The sequence below is a fragment of the Phocoena sinus genome, chromosome 20 (genome assembly GCF_008692025.1).
Source record: "Phocoena sinus isolate mPhoSin1 chromosome 20, mPhoSin1.pri, whole genome shotgun sequence".
Taxonomy (NCBI): domain Eukaryota; kingdom Metazoa; phylum Chordata; class Mammalia; order Artiodactyla; family Phocoenidae; genus Phocoena; species Phocoena sinus.
Genome location: NC_045782.1, coordinates 58774672 through 58793278, shown reverse-complemented (window position 1 = coordinate 58793278; position 18607 = coordinate 58774672). Strand labels below are relative to the sequence as shown.

At 41.6% G+C, this 18607-nt stretch overlaps 1 protein-coding gene across 7 annotated transcripts in view; it reads left to right on the top strand.

Moving 5' to 3' along the window:
- The window catches only part of HELZ (helicase with zinc finger), a 150454-nt gene that overhangs the window by 7807 nt on the left and 124040 nt on the right, over positions 1–18607 (top strand). For 6 of the 7 annotated variants that reach the window (XM_032615780.1, XM_032615783.1, XM_032615778.1 and 3 more), the window contains 2 exons: positions 15281–15508; positions 17845–17881. In XM_032615780.1, the coding sequence (XP_032471671.1) occupies positions 15299–15508; positions 17845–17881 (247 nt within the window). In that variant the 5' untranslated portion in view covers positions 15281–15298. Of the gene's footprint in view, positions 1–8605; positions 8627–15280; positions 15509–17844; positions 17882–18607 lie in introns of those variants that run through there. The other variant, XM_032615782.1, reaches the window with a different exon arrangement.

The window sequence follows — 18607 nt, the reverse complement described above, 5'->3', positions numbered from 1 at the left end:
GAAGGGTGCTGTAAGAGGGGTTCAGACAAGGTGCTTAGGGGTTCAGTGGAGGGAGTGATACTGCCCCCTTGGGGATATAAGCTAACACTTCAACTGAGGAGGTGGCATTTAAATTGCACCACTGTGAAATTGAGGCGCCATGGCAAGAAGAGGGCATTCTGGAGGGAAGGGTAGCTTGAGCAAAGGCCGAGGGGTGGTGTTGGAAATGAGGTGGCTGTCCGGAAACTGTGTATCCAAATTACCCGGACCCTGGGTTACATGAAGGAACGTAGAGCACAGGGCGGCTGTTGAGAGGTCATGACTGGGTTTTGGAGAATGAATATGATGGATTGTCAGTGACGAGAAACTAGAGACAGTGTTTTCAGTTGGGTTCCTGGTATTACTCCAGGTGAGGGATGATGAGTGCCTGAATTGGTGTACTTGGGGATGAAAGGAGGTGGTGGAGTCAAGAGGTATTTTGGAGGTTGAACAGAGAGATGTGGTGACTGATGAGGTAGGAGGGGAAGCGAACAGTCAGTTCTATGTCTCAAGTCAGAGATGATGCTGAGGTTTTTATGGTTGGATGGCTGGCAGAATGGGGCAGCAGGAATACAGAAGTCAGGAGGAAGAACAGGCCTTAGGGGTTTAGAATAGAGAAAAGACAAGTTTGGTTTTGTGAGTTTAAGGAACTAGTAGAAAGGTGAAATCAGAATCTTAACCCTGGAAGGAACAGATGAGGAAGTTCAGGGCCCAGAGGAGCTAGAGGGACCAGTGAGGTCTCACAGTTAGATAAAGCAGAGTGTAGACTGCAGCTGCCTGATTCCCAGTCCAGCACTCTCTTCACTGCCTCAGACTGAGAAACTTCTCTGCGGGGTTTTCCTCGCGCCCAGGTGTGCTCAATAGGAAGTTGGAAGTGGCAGAGCTTATGTTGGGAGTGAAGAGTTTATTTCTTAATTACATTTTTTTTATTATGGAAAATTCCAGATGTATAGAAGTGGAAAGGGTATAATCAGTCCCACTGTACCCGTTGTTCAACTTTAATAGTTACTAATGTTGTTTCATCTGTTTCCTCCCTCTCCATCAGTTATATTGAAGCAAATCGGGTAGAGTGTTTTGGTGAACCTGAACTCTGGGTATCTGTAGTTAAGGAGAATTGAACAGTTCAGTAGGGTATGTTCTGAGCTTTCTGGGTGGGGGTCTAGAGTGAACAGAAGTAGTATTAATTGCCAGAATTCCTGGGCAAATCACTTACGTCTTCTGAGCCTTCGTTTGTCTGTGAGACGGAGGTAATGATGGCAGCGTCACAGAATCACCTGAGATAAGGTGTAGAAAACCCTCTGTGAACTGTGAGCCTGAAGTGACGCAGATTTTAGTTGTTGGTAATAACAGAAAGGTGATGCTATTCCTTTGGGCTTCTGTGTTGCTGGCATTCAGTACATTTTTATTATTCAACAGAGAATTATGTGAAGTACCTGAGGCTTCAACAGGGAACAAAACAGACAAACTCTCAGCTCTCCTGGAGCTCATGTTCTAGGTCTGGAGTATAATAGGAAGCTAATACCTTAATAGTGATTAGTGTGGGCCAGACACTGTTATAAGTGCTTTCATATTTTACCCTATTTAATTTTGCAGCAATGCCTTGAAGTGTAGCACTGTTATTATTCCCATTTTTCAGATTTGGAAATCAAAGCAAATTTTTAAGCAGATTGCCTCAGGTCACAATGCCAGGACTCATATTGAGGCAGAGCTGGCTTCAAGCCTACACTCTTACCCCTGTGCCATTAGAACGCTTCAGCTCATTCATGGCATACTAGTGTTTGATACAAATAAAAAAGGTAGGCCCTGACTGAAATTATCCCTAAACAAGTAAGTGTTCTCTTCTTGTGGGAGAAAAAAGACAAAAACAAATGAAAAAAATGGCAGTACACAGTTCTCTGTGGATGGGGGTATATTAATATTCTTACATAGACAAGTATTTTTCTTCCTAACTTTTTATAGGCTTCACCAACTTTCTTGGTTTCTTTGGATACAAATGGCCACCTCAGTGGAAGGAAGTCATTTTCCTGTTGGTACTTGGGAAGAATCGCTTCTTGAATGAAGCTCCTTCTTGTTTACAATTCTTCTTTTTCTCCTGCTGCTCTCTCCTTACCTTGGGGCAGTTCCCTTCTCTGATTTCCCCTGTTCTCTGCTCCTCCTTTTGCGCACAGCTGTGGTGTCCCTTCCCAGTCTCATCAGCTGCCCATGTTCTCAAGGATTTCCTTCCTTCTGCCTTTGCCTTCTCTTCCCTGGCCTGCCTCTGTCAGTCACCTTGGGCCTTACCCTCTGTTTTGGCTTTTCTGAGTTGATTCATTGGGACGAACATCAGGACCAATTTCCCGCCTCTGGCTCTGGCGCTGCCCTGCCAGCTCTTGTTTCCTTCATGGGCAGGGAAGATTGGGAAATGGGCAGTGAGCATTCCTTAAGTTTGCATCGGGATTAGGACATGGGTCTCACTCCTTTTAAGGAGGGTTAGGAGGGTATTATGGCTTGCATACTTGTGGGGTTTTTTAAAAAATATTTACCATTTTAATCATTTTAGCATACAATTCAGTGTCATTAAGTGCATTCACATTGTTGTACAGCCAGCACCACCATCCATCTCCGGAACTTTGTCATCTTCCCAAATTGAAGCTCTGTACTCATTAAACACTAACCCCCCATTCCCCTCTCCCTCAAGCACCTGGCAAACATCATTCTACTTTCTGTTTCTAAGAATTTGAATAGGGTCCATTCATACCATAGGTACCTCATGTAAGTGCACTGATACCATATTTGTCTTTTTGCGACTGGCTTATTTCACTTAGCAATGTCTTCAAGGTTCATCCATATTGTAGCATGTGGCAGCATTTTCTTCCTTTTTAAGGCTAAACAATATGCCATTGTATGTAAATATATTTTTAAAAATTCATCCATTTTTTTGATAGACACTCGGGTTGCTTCCACCTTTTGGCTGTTGTGAATTATGTTGCTGTGAACTTGGGTGTATACATATCTGTTCAGGTCCCTACTTTCAGTTCTTTTGGGAAATGCCCAGAAGTGGAATTGTTAGATCATATGGTAATTCTGTGTTTAATTTTTTGAGGAATCCCCATATTGTATTCCATAGCAGTAGCACCATTTTATGTCCACCAGAAATGTAAAAGGGTTCCAATTTCTCCACACCCTCGCCAACAGTTATTTTTTATTTTTTTGATAGTAGCCATCCTAATGGGTGTGAAAAGATAATATATACTTGTTTTTAAAGGTGTTTTATGTAGAATAATAGAATTTCAGGACTAGAAATGGTATTAAAGATTTCTAATTCAGTTAGCTGTAGACAGCAACGAATGTTCTCATATGTCTTAGCATTTTCACTTCTTTCTCAGTTGGAAAAAGGCATTTTGGGCAGATGGGTGTCTACTGGATCTTCGGCTCAAGATGAACTATGTCTGACCCAGGCAGGGTACATGGAATGCAGCTTTGCAAGAGATCTGCTCTTCTCTTCTGCCAGTGACTCTATTTCTTATACTTCTTTACAGTTTCCAACTGTGTCTTCTGGGTTATTTAATCTTTCTGGCTTCTTTAAGGGATAAGGTAATTGTATTCAAATAAACATATTTATTTAAAAAAACTAGGTAAGTTAGCAATTAATGAGCCCAAGATCAGTATAAACTGCTCAGATGATTAAAAAGACTGTATTCAATATCAATTTGAAGGAAACCTAAATATTACTCCTGGATGTTAGCTATAATTCCTTACTATGTAAAATAAGTCACCCCTTTTCAATCTTTTTTTTTTTTAATTTGGAGGAGATGAATTAAGCAGCATAAAATAAATTTTATATTTACGAGAAGATTATAACTTCTGGATTAGTTTGGGTTTTGAATCTTTTTTAAGTTAAAGAAAACTGTTAGTTTAATTTATATTATGAAAATCTTTACGCCTACAGCAAAGTTGTAAGAATAGTATAATCAATACCCAATTGTTAGTGTTATGTCATAATTTGCCTTGTCTCTCTTTCTCTGTCAAATAGCTAGAATTTTTCTTTTTCCTGAGCCAGCTGAAAGTAAGTGGCAGACATCTTAGATGGCATTTCATTCATACTTCACCACGTGTCTCCTAAGAATGAGGACATATTTCTTCATAAACATAATACCATTATCACACCTAAGGAGATAATTCAGTAATACTAATAGTTGTACTATCAGATATCAAGTCCATGTATAATTTTTCCTATTTCTCCCCAAAATATATTTTATTTCTTTAGTTTCTTTTTTTTTTAATTAATTTATTTAATTTATTTATTTTTGGCTGCGTTGGGTCTTCGTTGCTGTGTGTGGGCTTTCTCTAGTTGCGGCAAGCAGGGGCTACTCTTCATTGCGGTGCGTGCGCTTCTCACTGTGGTGGCTTCTCTTGTTGCGGAGCACAGGCTCTAGGCGTGTGGGCTTAGTTGCTCTGCAGTATGCGGGATCTTCCCGGACCAGGGCTCAAACCCGTGTCCCCTGCACTGGCAAGCGGATTCTTAACCATTGCCCCACCAGTTATTCTTTTTTTAAAAAATTATTTCCTCATTTGTTTTTATGTGATGATGCCTTTATTTATTTATTTTTTATTATTGTTTATTTTTGGCTGTGTTGGGTCTTTGTTGCTGCACGTGGGCTTTCTCTGGTTGTGGCAAGTGGGGGCTACTCTTCATTGTGGTGCGCGGACTTCTCATTGTGGTGGCTTCTCTTGTTGCGGAGCACGGGCTCTAGGTTCATGGGCTTCAGTAATTGCAGCACCCAGGCTCAGTAGTTGCGGCACATGGGCCCTAGAGTGCGCGGGCTTCAGTAGTTGCAGTGTGTAGTCTCAGTAGTTGTGGCTCGTGGGCTCTAGAGTGCAGGCTCAGTAGTTGTGGCGTACGGGCTTAGTTGCTCCGCGGCATGTGAGATCTTCCCGGACCGGGGCACGAACCCGTGTCCCCTGCATTGGCAGGTAGACTCTCAACCACTGTGCCACCAGGGAAATCCGGTACGCTTTTGTTTTAATTATGCAGTTGGCTCTCTTGCGTTGATTTACATTTTATTTATAAAGCTCAACTGCTTTGGATTATGATGTGTTTACAAGGCTACACAGATAATCTGGAAGGGAAAATGAAGAAATACAAATGACAGAAAATGTTTTATAATAATAAAATTTTCTTGGCAAGCAGCAACCTTTTCTCAAAATCAGTCTTTTAATATAATTTGCTTGCTTCATAAATATGGGTTTTTTGTTTTTTCATATCTTTATTGATTAGTAAGCATGTTAAATGACTTGGGAGGAATCTCACTCTCTTCAAGAAATAATTTGGAATTATTGATCCAGAATGCTGACAATTCTCAAAAATGGGCCAGGAAAATCAAAGTAATAGATGGAAAAAAAAAATCTCAATTTTAGCTCTTGATATAACTTTTCTTAAATTTAGGGTTTTTTTTTTTATAATTTAAGTTACTAAAACAGATGGTGGAAGGTCCATCAAGATACTTATTTTATGTATTTAAAGCATTTTACTTTGCTGTATTGAATTCCATTCATTCTGGAATTTAGGAGAATTTACCTCTTTATGAAAGAGATTATTCAGAGTAGAAAATGATTGATGACCTTCGCTTCCAGTTTTCTTCTCAATAGACTTAGTCTCTCTTCTAATGCTTCTTGCATACTCAGTAATTTTATAAGTTTTAGAGAAAAATGCAAGTCTGGCTGAATATTAAGCACAGTACAATAAATAAAGCTTTTTTACTTTGCAGAATATTTTACATGTGTGTCCCATAGATTCATCAGAGATTCTAGTTTTGCATAAAGGCAAGTACATTTAAAGACAATACAACATCCCTGTCTATGACATTGGCATTCGAATGAGAAGTGAATTTGGTTCAGGACAGTTCTTGGAATGCTTGGCATTTAGGTTATTTTAGGTCAACTCTTTCGGAAATTCAATTAGAGTATTTATTGAATGGTTTTAGTGAGCTGAATGGTTGTCATGGGGATATAGATGATATAAAACATGACTCCTATTTATAAAATAGTTGTGTTCGTCAGATAAGGCATCTTACATGATGTATTTAATCCAAGATAATGGATGAGTAAGAGGCAGATCATTCTATAGGAAGTATTTTGGTTTTGAGAGAGGCATTCTTAGGGAAATAGGCCTTGAAGTGTTCATTTAGAGCTGGGCAGGATTCAGGTCCGGAGAGAGGAGGGAAAGGATATTTGGGTAGAGGGAAGGGCATTGGCAGAGCCTCAGAGGCCTGACGGTCCCTGGGGCCTGTGTGGGAATGGTGGGAAAGTTGGGTTGCAGTCAGCCTGTGGGTGGCCTGGACGTTGGGTAATAAGCATGGACGTCAGTTTATGGGCGCCCTCTCTAGAGTGGTCTGTAACTTGCTTCCTCCCTGAGGAAGTGTGACACGCTTGTGCTAGCTGCAGTGTCTTCCGCACAGCTGTGCTGTCCATTGAGGAGAAGGGGGCCTGCTCTGCCATGGCTTCCTTACTCCTCAGGGTATGGCATGTGAGTTATTTTAATAATGTATCAATCTGCCTTTTCTTTCTTTCGTCACAATGCATTTACTTTCTAAAGTGGTCTTGTTCGCAGGATAATAATTGGGTTTCCACAGGGAAAATAATAATGTATGAGGCAAATTACTGACTAAAGGCAAATTACTGACTTAAAAAAATGAATCTCTAATTTTTTTTCTAGTAGTTCTTCTTTTGTTTAAATTTTTGTTTTGTTCGTTATGTAAAGAAACTTATGTATAGTAATTTCTGCTCAGGTGGATAGTGGTAATGTTTAGCACAGCTCATTGGTCTTCTGAAACCTTTACAAATGCAGTCTGATTCATTCCAGCCAAGTTAATTACGAGGTAGATAATTTTTTTTCCCTAATGGAGACAAATGTAAAAGACAGAGATACAGAAATCATCTTCAGTTTAGATTGAAGAAATTTTAGTTACTACTGTTTGTTCCTGCTATTTGATCACAGTTTATTTTTATTTTTTGAAGTCTGTCTCTAATCAAATAAGATTTAATTTTTTAGAAGTAAAAGAGGACCATGACTAAATTAATAAGAAAAGTTAATTTAGGACAATAATTGATTTTTAAAAATATAAAAGTATATTTCATGACTTGATTTCAAGATGATCTGGCAGTTATCCTTACACTGTTGCAGAAGGAAGTCCACAGTGGGATGAGAATGGTGCTTACAAATCACCTCCCTTATTATCTATTACTGAACATGTCTTAGTCCAGGCCAGTCTGCCTACCACCTCGGTGGTACACTGTTGATTTCATTTTTTTCCAGTATTTACTTTTGGTCCTGGACCAGTTATCTACCTGTGATGGGATTCTTCAAAAGTATCCTACATTTTGTACCTAGTGAACTAGTGATTGTTCTGTTTGCAGACATTCTTTTTGAGGCTCTGCTCTTGCCTCGAAAACCTGCATTTGCAGAAAGGGAAATGTATAGGTTTCCCTTTTAAATTTATTTATTTTTATTTATTTTTTATTTATTTTTGGCTGTGTTGGGTCTTCGTTTCTGCGCGAGGGCTTTCTCTCGTTGCGGCGAGCGGGGGCCACTCTTCATCGCGGTGTGCGGGCCCCTCACTGCCGCGGCCTCTCTTGTTGTGGAGCACAGGCTCCAGACGCGCAGGCTCAGTAGTTGTGGCTCACGGGTCCAGTTGCCCGGTGGGATCCTCCCAGACCAGGTCTCGAACCCGTGTCCACCCCATCGGCAGGCAGACTCTCAACCACTGCGCCACCAGGGAAGCCCAGGTTTTCCTTTTATTAACAAACTTATCCTTCTTTATCTCTTTACAGTTTTTTTTTTTGGTTTTGGTTTTTTTTTTGCTGTACGCGGGCCTCTCACTGCTGTGGCCTCTCCCGTTGTGGAGCACAGGCTCCGGACGCGCAGGCCCAGCGGCCATGACTCACGGGCCCAGCCGCTCCACGGCATGTGGGATCTTTCCGGACCGGGGCACGAACCCATGTGCCCTCCATCGGCAGGCGGACTCTCAACCACTGCGCCACCAGGGAAGCCCCTCTTTCCAGTTTTTAAAAACCGTGTCCATTGTGATATTGGGATTCATATTTTAAAAATAATTTAAATATTTTATTCTTAAAATTATCATACACTAAAACTAACTTTTTTCTTTTATTCTGTTAATTTCACACGTGTAGTTTGTGCAACCATCACTACAATCAGAATACAGAATAATATTATCACTCTCCAGAATTCCCTAATGCTATCCTTTTATAGTTAACTGTTCCCATCCTATAACCTCTGCAACCACTGATCTTTTCTCCATCCCTATAGTTTTGTCTTTTTGAGAATGTCATATAAATGGAATCATACATGTAAGCTTTTGAGACTGGGTTCTTTTACTCTGTCTTTGAGATTCATCTAAGTTATTGCATGTACTGAAAGTTTATTCCTTTTTATTACTGAGTAGTTTTCCATTGTCACTCATTGAAGGACATTTGGGTTGTTTCCAATTTTTAACAGTTACGAATAGAGCTGCTGTAAACATTTGTGTACAGACTTTTGTGCAAACATAGTTTTCATTTCTCTATCTCTAGGGTAGCTGTCTCTGGGGAGAGGGGATTGCTGGGTGATATAGTGAGTATATTTTTAACTTTATAAGAAACTGTCAGCCCTTTTTCCAGAGTGTCTGTACCACTTTATATTCTCCCACTAGCAGCAATGTATGAGAATTCCCCCTATTCCACATCACTGATACTATCAGTGATTTTAATTTAGCCATTCTAATAGGTATGTGGTAATATCTTATCATGGTTTTAATTTGCATTTCTCTGATGACTAATGCCATTGGACATCTTTTCGTGTGCTTATTTGCCATCATTAGATCCTCTTAGTGGAGTGCCCGTTAAAATGTTTTGCCTAGTTTTTTTTTTTTTTTTTTTTTTTTTTGCGGTACGCGGGCCTCTCACTGTTGTGGCCTCTCCTGTTGCGGAGCACAGGCTCCGGACACGCAGGCCAAGCGGCCATGGCTCACGGGCCCAGCCACTCCACAGCATGTGGGATCTTCCCGGACTGGGGCACGAACCCGTGTCCCCTGCATCGGTAGGCGGACTCTCAACCACTGCGCCACCAGGGAAGCCCTGCCTAGCTTTTAATTGGGTTGTTTTCTTACTGTTGAGTTTTGAGAATTCTTTATATATTTGGATACAAATCCTTTTTCAGGTATGTGATTTGCAGTTAGTTTTTTCTCAGTCTTTAGCTTGGCTTCCTATCCTTCTAACATAATAGTGTCTTTCAAAGAGCAAAAAAGTTTAATTTTGAGAAAGTCTAATTCATAAAGTTTTTTCTTTTTTATATTATACTAAGATGGGTAGATTTTAAAATAAGTTTCTGCTCTATAAAAGTGGTGAAAAGTAACTTAGTGATGGGAATGTTCTCATAAAGTTGACTTTGTAGAAGGTGCAAATGTTATTTTCTGGAAAGGTAGTACTATATAATATACTCCTTAGTCTTGGCAACATCTAGGACTTTTGTTTAACCAAAGAATGCAATTGGTTGAGGTTTGTGAGGGTTTTCACACTTTTTAAAAAATGATAATCACTAATGTGGTTAAATATGTATACTTTCATAATGCAGAACTATGTAGGAATTAGTCCTTAAGACTCTTCCAGGGTTAAAATATTACATTCAGATTTGATGCTTTTGGGAGCGCCTGAGTTTGAGTTTCTGCTTCACTGGAACAGCATTAGAACTTTGAGTGTAGGTTCAGATTCAGTGTCATGGCTAAAAGCACGAGCTGCATCAGAATGTCTGCATTTGAATCCTGCCTTTTATTTACAGTATACCTGTGGGTGAGTAACTTAACTTCTCTGTGCTTCAGTTTCCTTATCTGTTAGTGGGAATGATAATAATAACATCTACCTTGTAAGGTCGTTTATGAGGAATCAAGTAGATTACATAATATAGTCATTTCAACAGCCTCTGGCCCACAGTAGGCATTCAGCAAATGGCTCTTGTTATTATTTTTATTATTATTGCTGAAATAGCTTTATGATAAAATTGTTTAAACAAATGTTTTGGAATATTTTCAAGAGTCGGAATAACCACATATCACAGTGAGTCATTTCTCTCCCATGCCCACTTTTTTCTCTTTGCACTTATTATTAATCAATACCTGTGACCAGTGTTTTTAATAATCATATGTATATACACTGTTTTACAAGACAACTGTCAGTTCATTCCATTTTTCACATCCTGTGAGGTACTAATCAGATATACACAATCACAATACATCAATTCTCTTCAGCTGCCTGAAATATCAACCTAAATTGGCTTAAGCTGGAAAGAAATTTGAGTTAGGCTCACCTAACTGCGAAGTCAGGCACAGCTAGCTGGATTCAGGGCTCAAGTAAAGTCATCAGGACTCAGGTTCTCCCCACGAGTCAACTCTGCCTTTCCTTGTATGGACTTCAGTTGTAGGAGCTGTATGTTACAAAAATGGCTGTAGCATATTCACCCCCTGTAGCCTGTCAGCGTTTAGATTCAGCCGGAAAGAGTGCCTGTCTCTTTCCCAGAAGCCTCAGCAAAAGTCTCATGATGTCTCATTGGCTCTTATGGGGTCACATGTCTGACCTGGAGCCAATCACTGTTTGAGGCTGTGAGACTGGGATTGGCCAGTTCTGGTCACGTGGCACCCTGGCTCTTTGGCAGAGTCGACCCCACTGGAGCCATGCCGACTGAGAGTCGGGGAGAGGTACCTACTCTGAGGGAATTTGTGGGCTCTTATTACCATAAAAAGGGATGGACGCTGGCTGGTCAAAAGACTAATATGCTATTAGGCTCTTTTTGTAGATCAGCAACAGATCACAGGGGTTAATGGATTTGAATTAGAATCTGGGTTACTGCTTCCAGCTTTGTTGTCTGTGAGTTACATCCTCCAGGAATGCCGTTCCCCGCAGGGGCAGGGGGTTGCGGAAAGTTAGTGTTGTGTATTCTTCTGGTGAAAGTTGGATAATTTTTAACACGAAGAGAAAGAGTCGAGGCAAATAGGGGTGGCCCTCGCAATGGCTGGACGTGGTGCTTCTTCCCACACTGGTGGGTTCAAGCGACTCAGCGCCCTTCTCCAGGCCTTTCTGTCCCCGTGGCAGAGGCTGTACAAGACCCAGCTTGGTCAGTGTCTGTCCACCACGTAGCAGGGTCGCGTGCTGTAGACACGGGTGTATCCGTGTATCCTGGCCAAGAGTGTCGGCTGCGTGGTGAGGTGTGTCTGGGAGCTGGCCTCGTGTAGAGGTAGTTTCTAGATCTGTGTTTTTTGTAGTCCATTTTAGCGTGGCTTGAGACATTGTCTCTCTTTGACTTCGTCTGGCAGTTTTTATTTTATGTTTTTCAAGAAGGCACTTGAACTTCTTCAGGAGTATGTGTAGCCAGGTCATGCTGTTTTCTGAAGAACCAGGGAAGACAGTTACCAGAGACCTGCCTTGTATGGAGAGCTACACTACAGAAGTACCTGCAGTGAGGTTCAGGGAGACCGCAGTTAGAAATGAACTGTTGGGACCTGATTAATTAACAAACGTAGTTGTGGTAGGCATCTTCATATCCAGTGCTGAGGTGGGCACCTGAGCCTACATATCAGAGACATTAACTCTTGAAATTAAGTCACTTCCCCCCATAGCTCCCGGAGTTAGTAATTCTGTCCCTAATCTCTACTTCTGTGTTACTTTTATTGAGATATCCCTGGCTAATATGTTTGGTGATTAATGTTGACGGTAGTCTTTGTGATCTCCCCTCAGAGCCAGTTTTAGGGGTTAGCTTGTCTTTGTCAGCGACGTACAAGTACACTTGTTTCTCCAATGGCTATTGGAGAGCATAATCATTATTATGATTGCATAATCATAACCATTATTATTTTATCGAGATGGAGAAAATGGGTGAAAACAATTCCTCTGTCAAGTAGATAAAGTAGTTACATAGCATGATATTTTATTTTCTATAAATACAGTGTTGTATGTTGAAATCTGTAAAGTGATTTCCACTTCGTATAAATTGAAAATATGGAATTTTAGTGAAATAACAATAGCTAACTAACACTTACTGAGCACTTGCTGTATGCCAGGCATTCTTTTAAGCACTTTACACGTATTATTTCACTTAATTCTTAAGTGAAAATAACCGTAGGAGGTAGGTATTAGTTGTCTTCTTGCCATTTTAGAGGTGAGCAAGTTGAGATACTTGAGGCTAAGTCATTTGCTCCAGGTCACACAGCTGGTGAGTGACACAGTTGGTGAGTGACAGCTGGTGAGTTCTGAATGTAAGTCCTCTGGCTCCAAATCTGTGCTTTGGATCACTGTGCTGTGTTCTCTCCCTAGCAAAGATTTTAGCTCATGTGTTGTTAGTTTTTTGTTACATTTTGCTTCTTTTTGTAATATTTTCTAGATGTGGGCTAGGAGTTTTATAGAGAAGATTTGCTAATTCTAGGACCTTTGGAATCCATGGATTTATCCATCTTCTGTTGCTGTTATTTGGCAAGCAAACACTATATGCTTGTTTATATCAGTAGGTCTCAACCAGGAATGATTTTGCCCCCCAGGGGACATTTGTTGATGTCTGGAAATAGACATCTTTAGTTTTCGTAAGTCAGGAGACTTGCTCCTGGCACCTAGTGGTCAGAGGCCGGGATGCTGCTGAAACATTGTATGAAGCACAGGACAGCTTCCGCCACAAAGAACTGTTCAGCCCAGAATGTCAAGAGCATCAGCTCTGGCCTGTAGAGTAAGCTACTGATGATCCTGTAATGCCATTCTGATCTCTAATGGGCAAAGTCACGTTAGTATTGTAGAAATGATTACTTTTGATGTTTATTTGATAATTGATTTCCCCAAATTAATGCATGTTTGTATAAGGGACATAAACACCAACTATAACTTAAATATTTAAGTTCCCCTAAAGTAAACTGGGAATTATAGCCCACTGAGGGAGAGCTGAGGAAGTTTAAAGGGAGGCCATGTAATGCCTGAGGATACAATACTCTAAATATTTGTTGGATTACCTTGTGAATAACACAATTAGATTTCATTTTTTGTGCTGTGTTACCTTGTCAAATGTATAAACATTTTAAATATCCTGTAATTTTAAAAACCGTGTTTTGGTATTTTTTAATAAAAATTTCATACTGAGAAAAGTGGAGAATATTACATTGTACCCCGTGTATGTACCACCCATATTTAACAAACGCTGACAAATACTGAAATCCATTTTGAGCTCTTTCTCATCCCATCCCTTAGGTGTTTCTACATTTTTTGTTATACCAAACATCTCAAAAGTTGAAGGGGCCTGGAACTCTTCCGATGTCTGTCATCAGGCCTCACTCACTGCTGCTGCCTTTTGTCTGCCTGTCAGCTTCTCCCCTCACCTTTCACTGCAGTATATAGGCGGCAGAGGGCGGAGCCAGGTTGTCTTTTCAGAGCTGGAAAGGCCAGGCTGAGAGTGGATGTGCAGGCTGGAGGGAGGCAGGAGGACAGTAAGTATGGGTTTCCCCCAATGACTGAAAGCAGAGCATTCCCAGGAAACCTTCCATAAGCCGACATGGCGTAAAGCGAAGAAGCAGTGACCATAGGACACATCTTGCTAGCGGATGCACAAAATAAATTGCGCTAAAGCACAGAAGTCCAGTGACAGTTCAGAGCTATGGTGGCTTGATGCTGAGGTGCTGACTGTGGTTCCCGGGTAGGAGCTGGGCGGTGCCCCTTGCACCCGCTTTTGCAGCTCGCAGTGCGGATTGCCTCTGTAAGGGCTGCTGCAAAACATACGCTGAACACTGTTTTCACTTTCCCCCCTTTTTTGTAAAAGTAGATATCCTCTTTGGATTTCTTTTGGTTAGGAAAACAGGCACTAACGTGGGTCCTTCTTAAAAGCAAAGTGGCATAAATTGAGCTTTTGAAAGATGGAGGAGACCTGTACCTTGGGGCCATTTGGTAAGGTAGAAAGTGGGGAGAGTGAGCGAGGGTGGGAACAGGCAAGAAGAGCAGTCTCCATCCCGACAGAGATGGTGATAAGAGGTCAGCAAGGGTGATCCTCCGAAGCAGTGTTGTGACTGTCAGGTCCAAGGGTTTTAGGTCTTCTTTGCCCAGGTTTTCTGCTCCCTGCATTATGAGTGATAGAGCTCAGGAGAGGCTGCGCTTGAATTCTCAATTTCTATTACTTGGACTGCTTAGTGGTCTGTTATTAATGGCAATGCCTGCTTCTCACCAGTTGTTCACAGGACTTCTACATGATAGGTTCCTTCTTTTTTTTTTTATTTTGACCGCACCATGCCGCCTGCGGGATCTTAGTTCCCCAACCAGGGATCAAACCCTCCCCCCGCCCATTTCCGCCATGGAAGCGCGGAGTCCCAACCACTGGACTGCCCGATAGGTTCCTTCTTTATTTAAACACCTCCCATCATGCTCCATTGCTGTGGAATAAAGCCCTCACTTCTTGTGGCATTGGAGGGCATTCTTAGCTCCTTTCCCTCCTTCTCTGACACACCTGGAGTGTATCATGTGCTTTCTCTTGCCGTGGTGGCTTCTTGTGCATATTCTCTCTGAAAAACTCCCCTGTGCTCTCCCTGTCATCTTTGCACAGTGAACTTGTATTCTTCTTTTGAGGCCAGCTCATGCCTTTCGGCAGATGGAAGGTATTTCTCGTTATTTTTCACTTGTGGTTTGCCTGTCTTGCTAGAATCTGAGTTTCTCGAAAGGAGTGATGACATGCTTCCTCGTTGAGTTTAGTGCTGCTAACACAGGGCCTGGCCTCAGGAAATGTTTGCTGAACTGAATTAATAGCCAGTTCAAACTTGCCCTTGAGCCAGTGTTTTGTACTGGTGGGAAAAATCCTACATGGTATGGACTTTGATTCTCTGCAGTCTCAGTTACAGAATTATAAGACTGAAAATAGGCTGGGATAGGAAACATTTTTGCACCTTCTGGTTTTAAAAAAGAAGAGACACCTTCATGGCTTATTACACTTTATAATATTGAGCATCATGTTTCATTTATAAATTTGATGTGTTGTTGGCATGATCCTGACTTACGGTTGATATTTTGCTTGGATTTTAGTGAAGACTTCATAAAATAGAAAGGAGAAGCATAGAGTTTGTAGCGTCAGTAGTTGCTCCTCAGCTCTGACCTTGATCAAAAGGCTGCTTGAGAGTAACTATTCAGATAGCTAGTTGGGCCAGTTGAGTTAGGAATGGGGCTAGAATTGATAGTAACTTTTTAAAACCTTTTCTTATTTGTTCTTTCTCCCTGTCTTTAGGATTTTTGTCCCTGAGTCATGGAAGACAGAAGAGCTGAGAAGTCATGTGAACAAGCATGTGAATCACTTAAGAGACAGGACTATGAAATGACCCTCAAGCACTGCACAGAGGCCCTCCTTTCTCTTGGCCAGTACTCCATGGCTGACTTCACAGGGCCGTGTCCACTGGAGATAGAAAGCATCAAAATCGAGAGTCTTCTTTACAGAATCGCCTCCTTTTTGCAGCTGGTGAGTAAACACTGTCAGTGAGCCAGTGCTGAACCATGTAAAATGGCTGTTTTCTGTGAGTGGGACTATTGCTGATCACTGCTGCTACGAGTCACCACATTGTGGGCTGAGGACATGAGTGAAGTGTCTAGTGATTGCTGAGTATCTTTGATGGCAAGTAACTGTTTTTAAGCCTTGAAAGCATTACTATCGTATAGCATTTTGGCTTATTCACTCCATTCAACAAATATTTCAACCAACATTATTCACTCAATTCAATGAATGTTTACGCTGTTCTAGGTATCTGCTATACGTTGGTGAAAGAGAAAGAGAAAGATCCCTCCTTCATAGTACTTTTTCTAGTAGGGGGGGCAGACAATAAACCATAGGCTTTATAAATAGGTAAACACTTTAGATTGTTAGAAGGTAACAGTCTGCATGGAAAAAAAAGTAGAATAGAGGGTTACTAGGGTTAGGGTTAGGGTTAGGGTTGCAGTTTTAAATTGGGTTAAGATGGGCCTCATGATATAGGTGATAGGAAGGAGGTAAGGAAGTGAGCCATGTTGAAATCTGGAAGAAGATCGTTACAGGCAGAGGGAACAGTCAGTGCGGAATTCCTGAGGCGGAAGCATGCCTTCCACGTCTGAGGAACAGTTGGGAGGCCCTTTTGCTGGAGTAACGTGCCCAAGGGGGAGAGTGCAACAGGGCTAGATCCTGTGGGACCCTTCAGGCCACTGTAAGGGCTGGTGTCTGCTCTACTTGAGATGGGACGCTGTGGTGGGATTTTGAGCAGAGGAGTGGCATGGTCTGCTTTAATAGGAGTTATTTGGCCTTTGTGTTGAGAATAGACTGTAAAAGAATAAGAGCAGATGCAGGGAGACTAGTTTGGAAGCTGTTAGAATAATCTAGGCCAGCGGTGAAGTGGCTTAGATCAAAATACTAGCAGTGGAGATGGTGAGAAGTGTTTTGTTCTGGTTACAATCTGAAGATAGAACGAAGCAGATGTCCTAATGTACTGAAGGCAGGGAGTGAGAGATATGGAGCAGGCATAGTTTACTTACTTTGCCCTTTTTTTGTCTGAGCAATTGGAAGCGTGGAGTTTCCTTACACTGAGATGAGAGGGCTGTAGGTGGGGAGATGGGAAAGAGTTCATTTTGGACATACTGATTTGAGATGACGTTTAGATATCCAGCTGGAGATGTTGAATAAGCAGTTGGAAATGCAGGTCTGGAGTTTGGGAGAGAGGTCTGGGCTAAAGATGTTGATTTGAGAGTCTGTGGCCTATAGATGATATATAAAGTCTTACACCTGGGTCAGATCAGCAGGGGAATGAGTATAGGTAGAGAGCAGGGGCGGGCTGAGGACTTAGTCTTGTGGCACTAGTTTAAGAGGTTGGGAGGAGAAGCAAAACATCCGGAAAAGCAGCCCGTGAGGTTAAGGAAAGCTAAGAGAGTAAGATGTCCTAGGAACCAATCAAAGAAGGCCTGTGTCCAAAGGAGGGAAGGTTCAGTGTCCGTTGCTGTGGGTGGAGTCGTGAGGATTGAGAATTGACTGAGAAATGACAGTGTGTCTAAATGGGTACATGTAAGTGTATCTAACTGGATCCACTGGCAGTCACTGGTGACCTCCATGAGAGCAGCTTCCATGGAGTGGTGGGTGAAAGCCTAATAAAAGAGAGTTTAAGAGAAAGTCAGCGGGAAGGGAATTGAAATACACGATACAGACAATTCTTGAGTTTGCCCCACTGAAGCACAAAAGAATGGAGTGGTAGCTGGTGGGAGAAGTGAAGTGAAGAGAAGGATCTTTTCAGATGAGAGAAATAAGAGCATGTTTGTTTCTAGGACTGAACCGTTAGAAAACAAAAAATTAATGATGTAGGAGAAATAGAAGAAGCTTGCTGGAGCGCTATTCTTGAGTAGGCCCTGGAGCAGATCTGCACAGGTGGTAGGATGGGCTTTAGGAAGGAACAGCGCTGGCTCACCTGGTAACAGGTGGAAGGCACAGTGTGCCGGGAAGCGGGCAGCCATGGTAGTGGCCATCCGTGGAAAGTCTCTTCTCAGGGCTGCAGTTTACTCAGTGAAGTCATTAGCTGAGAGTGAGGATGGGGAAGAGATTTCTGGTGGCTTGAGGTTGGAGAGGGCGAGGGGAGGAGTGTGAATAAATGGCCTAGGGAAGTGTACTGTAATGTCTGTTTGTAGAATGTTGTGTAAACCTCGGCCGGAGGTAGCTTTACTCTGTGCATATTACATTTGCAACATTAGTGATTAAACTTTGAAACAAAGCTGAGCTTTTTGATAAAATCAGTTTTAAGCAGCCCTTGAACTACTTAACTTTATCTTGTATCTTTTATTTTGCAGAAAAACTATGGGCAAGCTGATGAAGATTGTAGGCATGGTATGTTTAAAAGCAGGATTCTTTTCTGCTGTGAAGATTTTGAATTATTTAATTGAGCAGTGTTTAAGATTTGTTTTTTTCATATGCTAATTTCAAAAGTGATTATAATATTTAAAAAACCCACCTCACGGTGGTGCTGACTAATTTGGATGGCGACTTTCCTGCTATGATGGGTGCACACATGAACGTTGTTCCTGATCACAAGGGTTGGCATTGCTGTCACTCCCTTGGGAACATTGATAATGCCCTTTTAAAGTTTGTGTGAGTATTTTCAGTTAATAAAGAGCCATATTTTAAGAACTGTAGCGCATAACACACATTGATTAAAATGTTAAGCTTGGATAAATTGAAAAGCTGGGCCTCTGCCTCCTAAAATGTTCTTTTCCCCTTCATTAGAAGATTTCCCTTAGAGAGCAGAGACTGGCTAGAATGCTCTTTAGTGCTTTTTCCTGTTTTCTTTTGGGCAGGAAATTGATTAATAAGATTCGTGCTCTTTGGGTACTCGTAGAATAGGAATCCTTTTCTTGGAGATTGCTGCCAGTTCACTAGAATGAGTCTAGAAGTGAGTGGGAGGAGGGTTCAGGGTACATTCTCTCACACTCTTGGTGGGAGTGTGTCACAGCTCAGTGATTTGGATAATATAATGTTTCAATTATCCAGATTGGGGTTGGGGGGCTGAGGTGTCTAACGTAAGTTAAAGTTTTTTTTCCTATTTGCTCCTTTGTG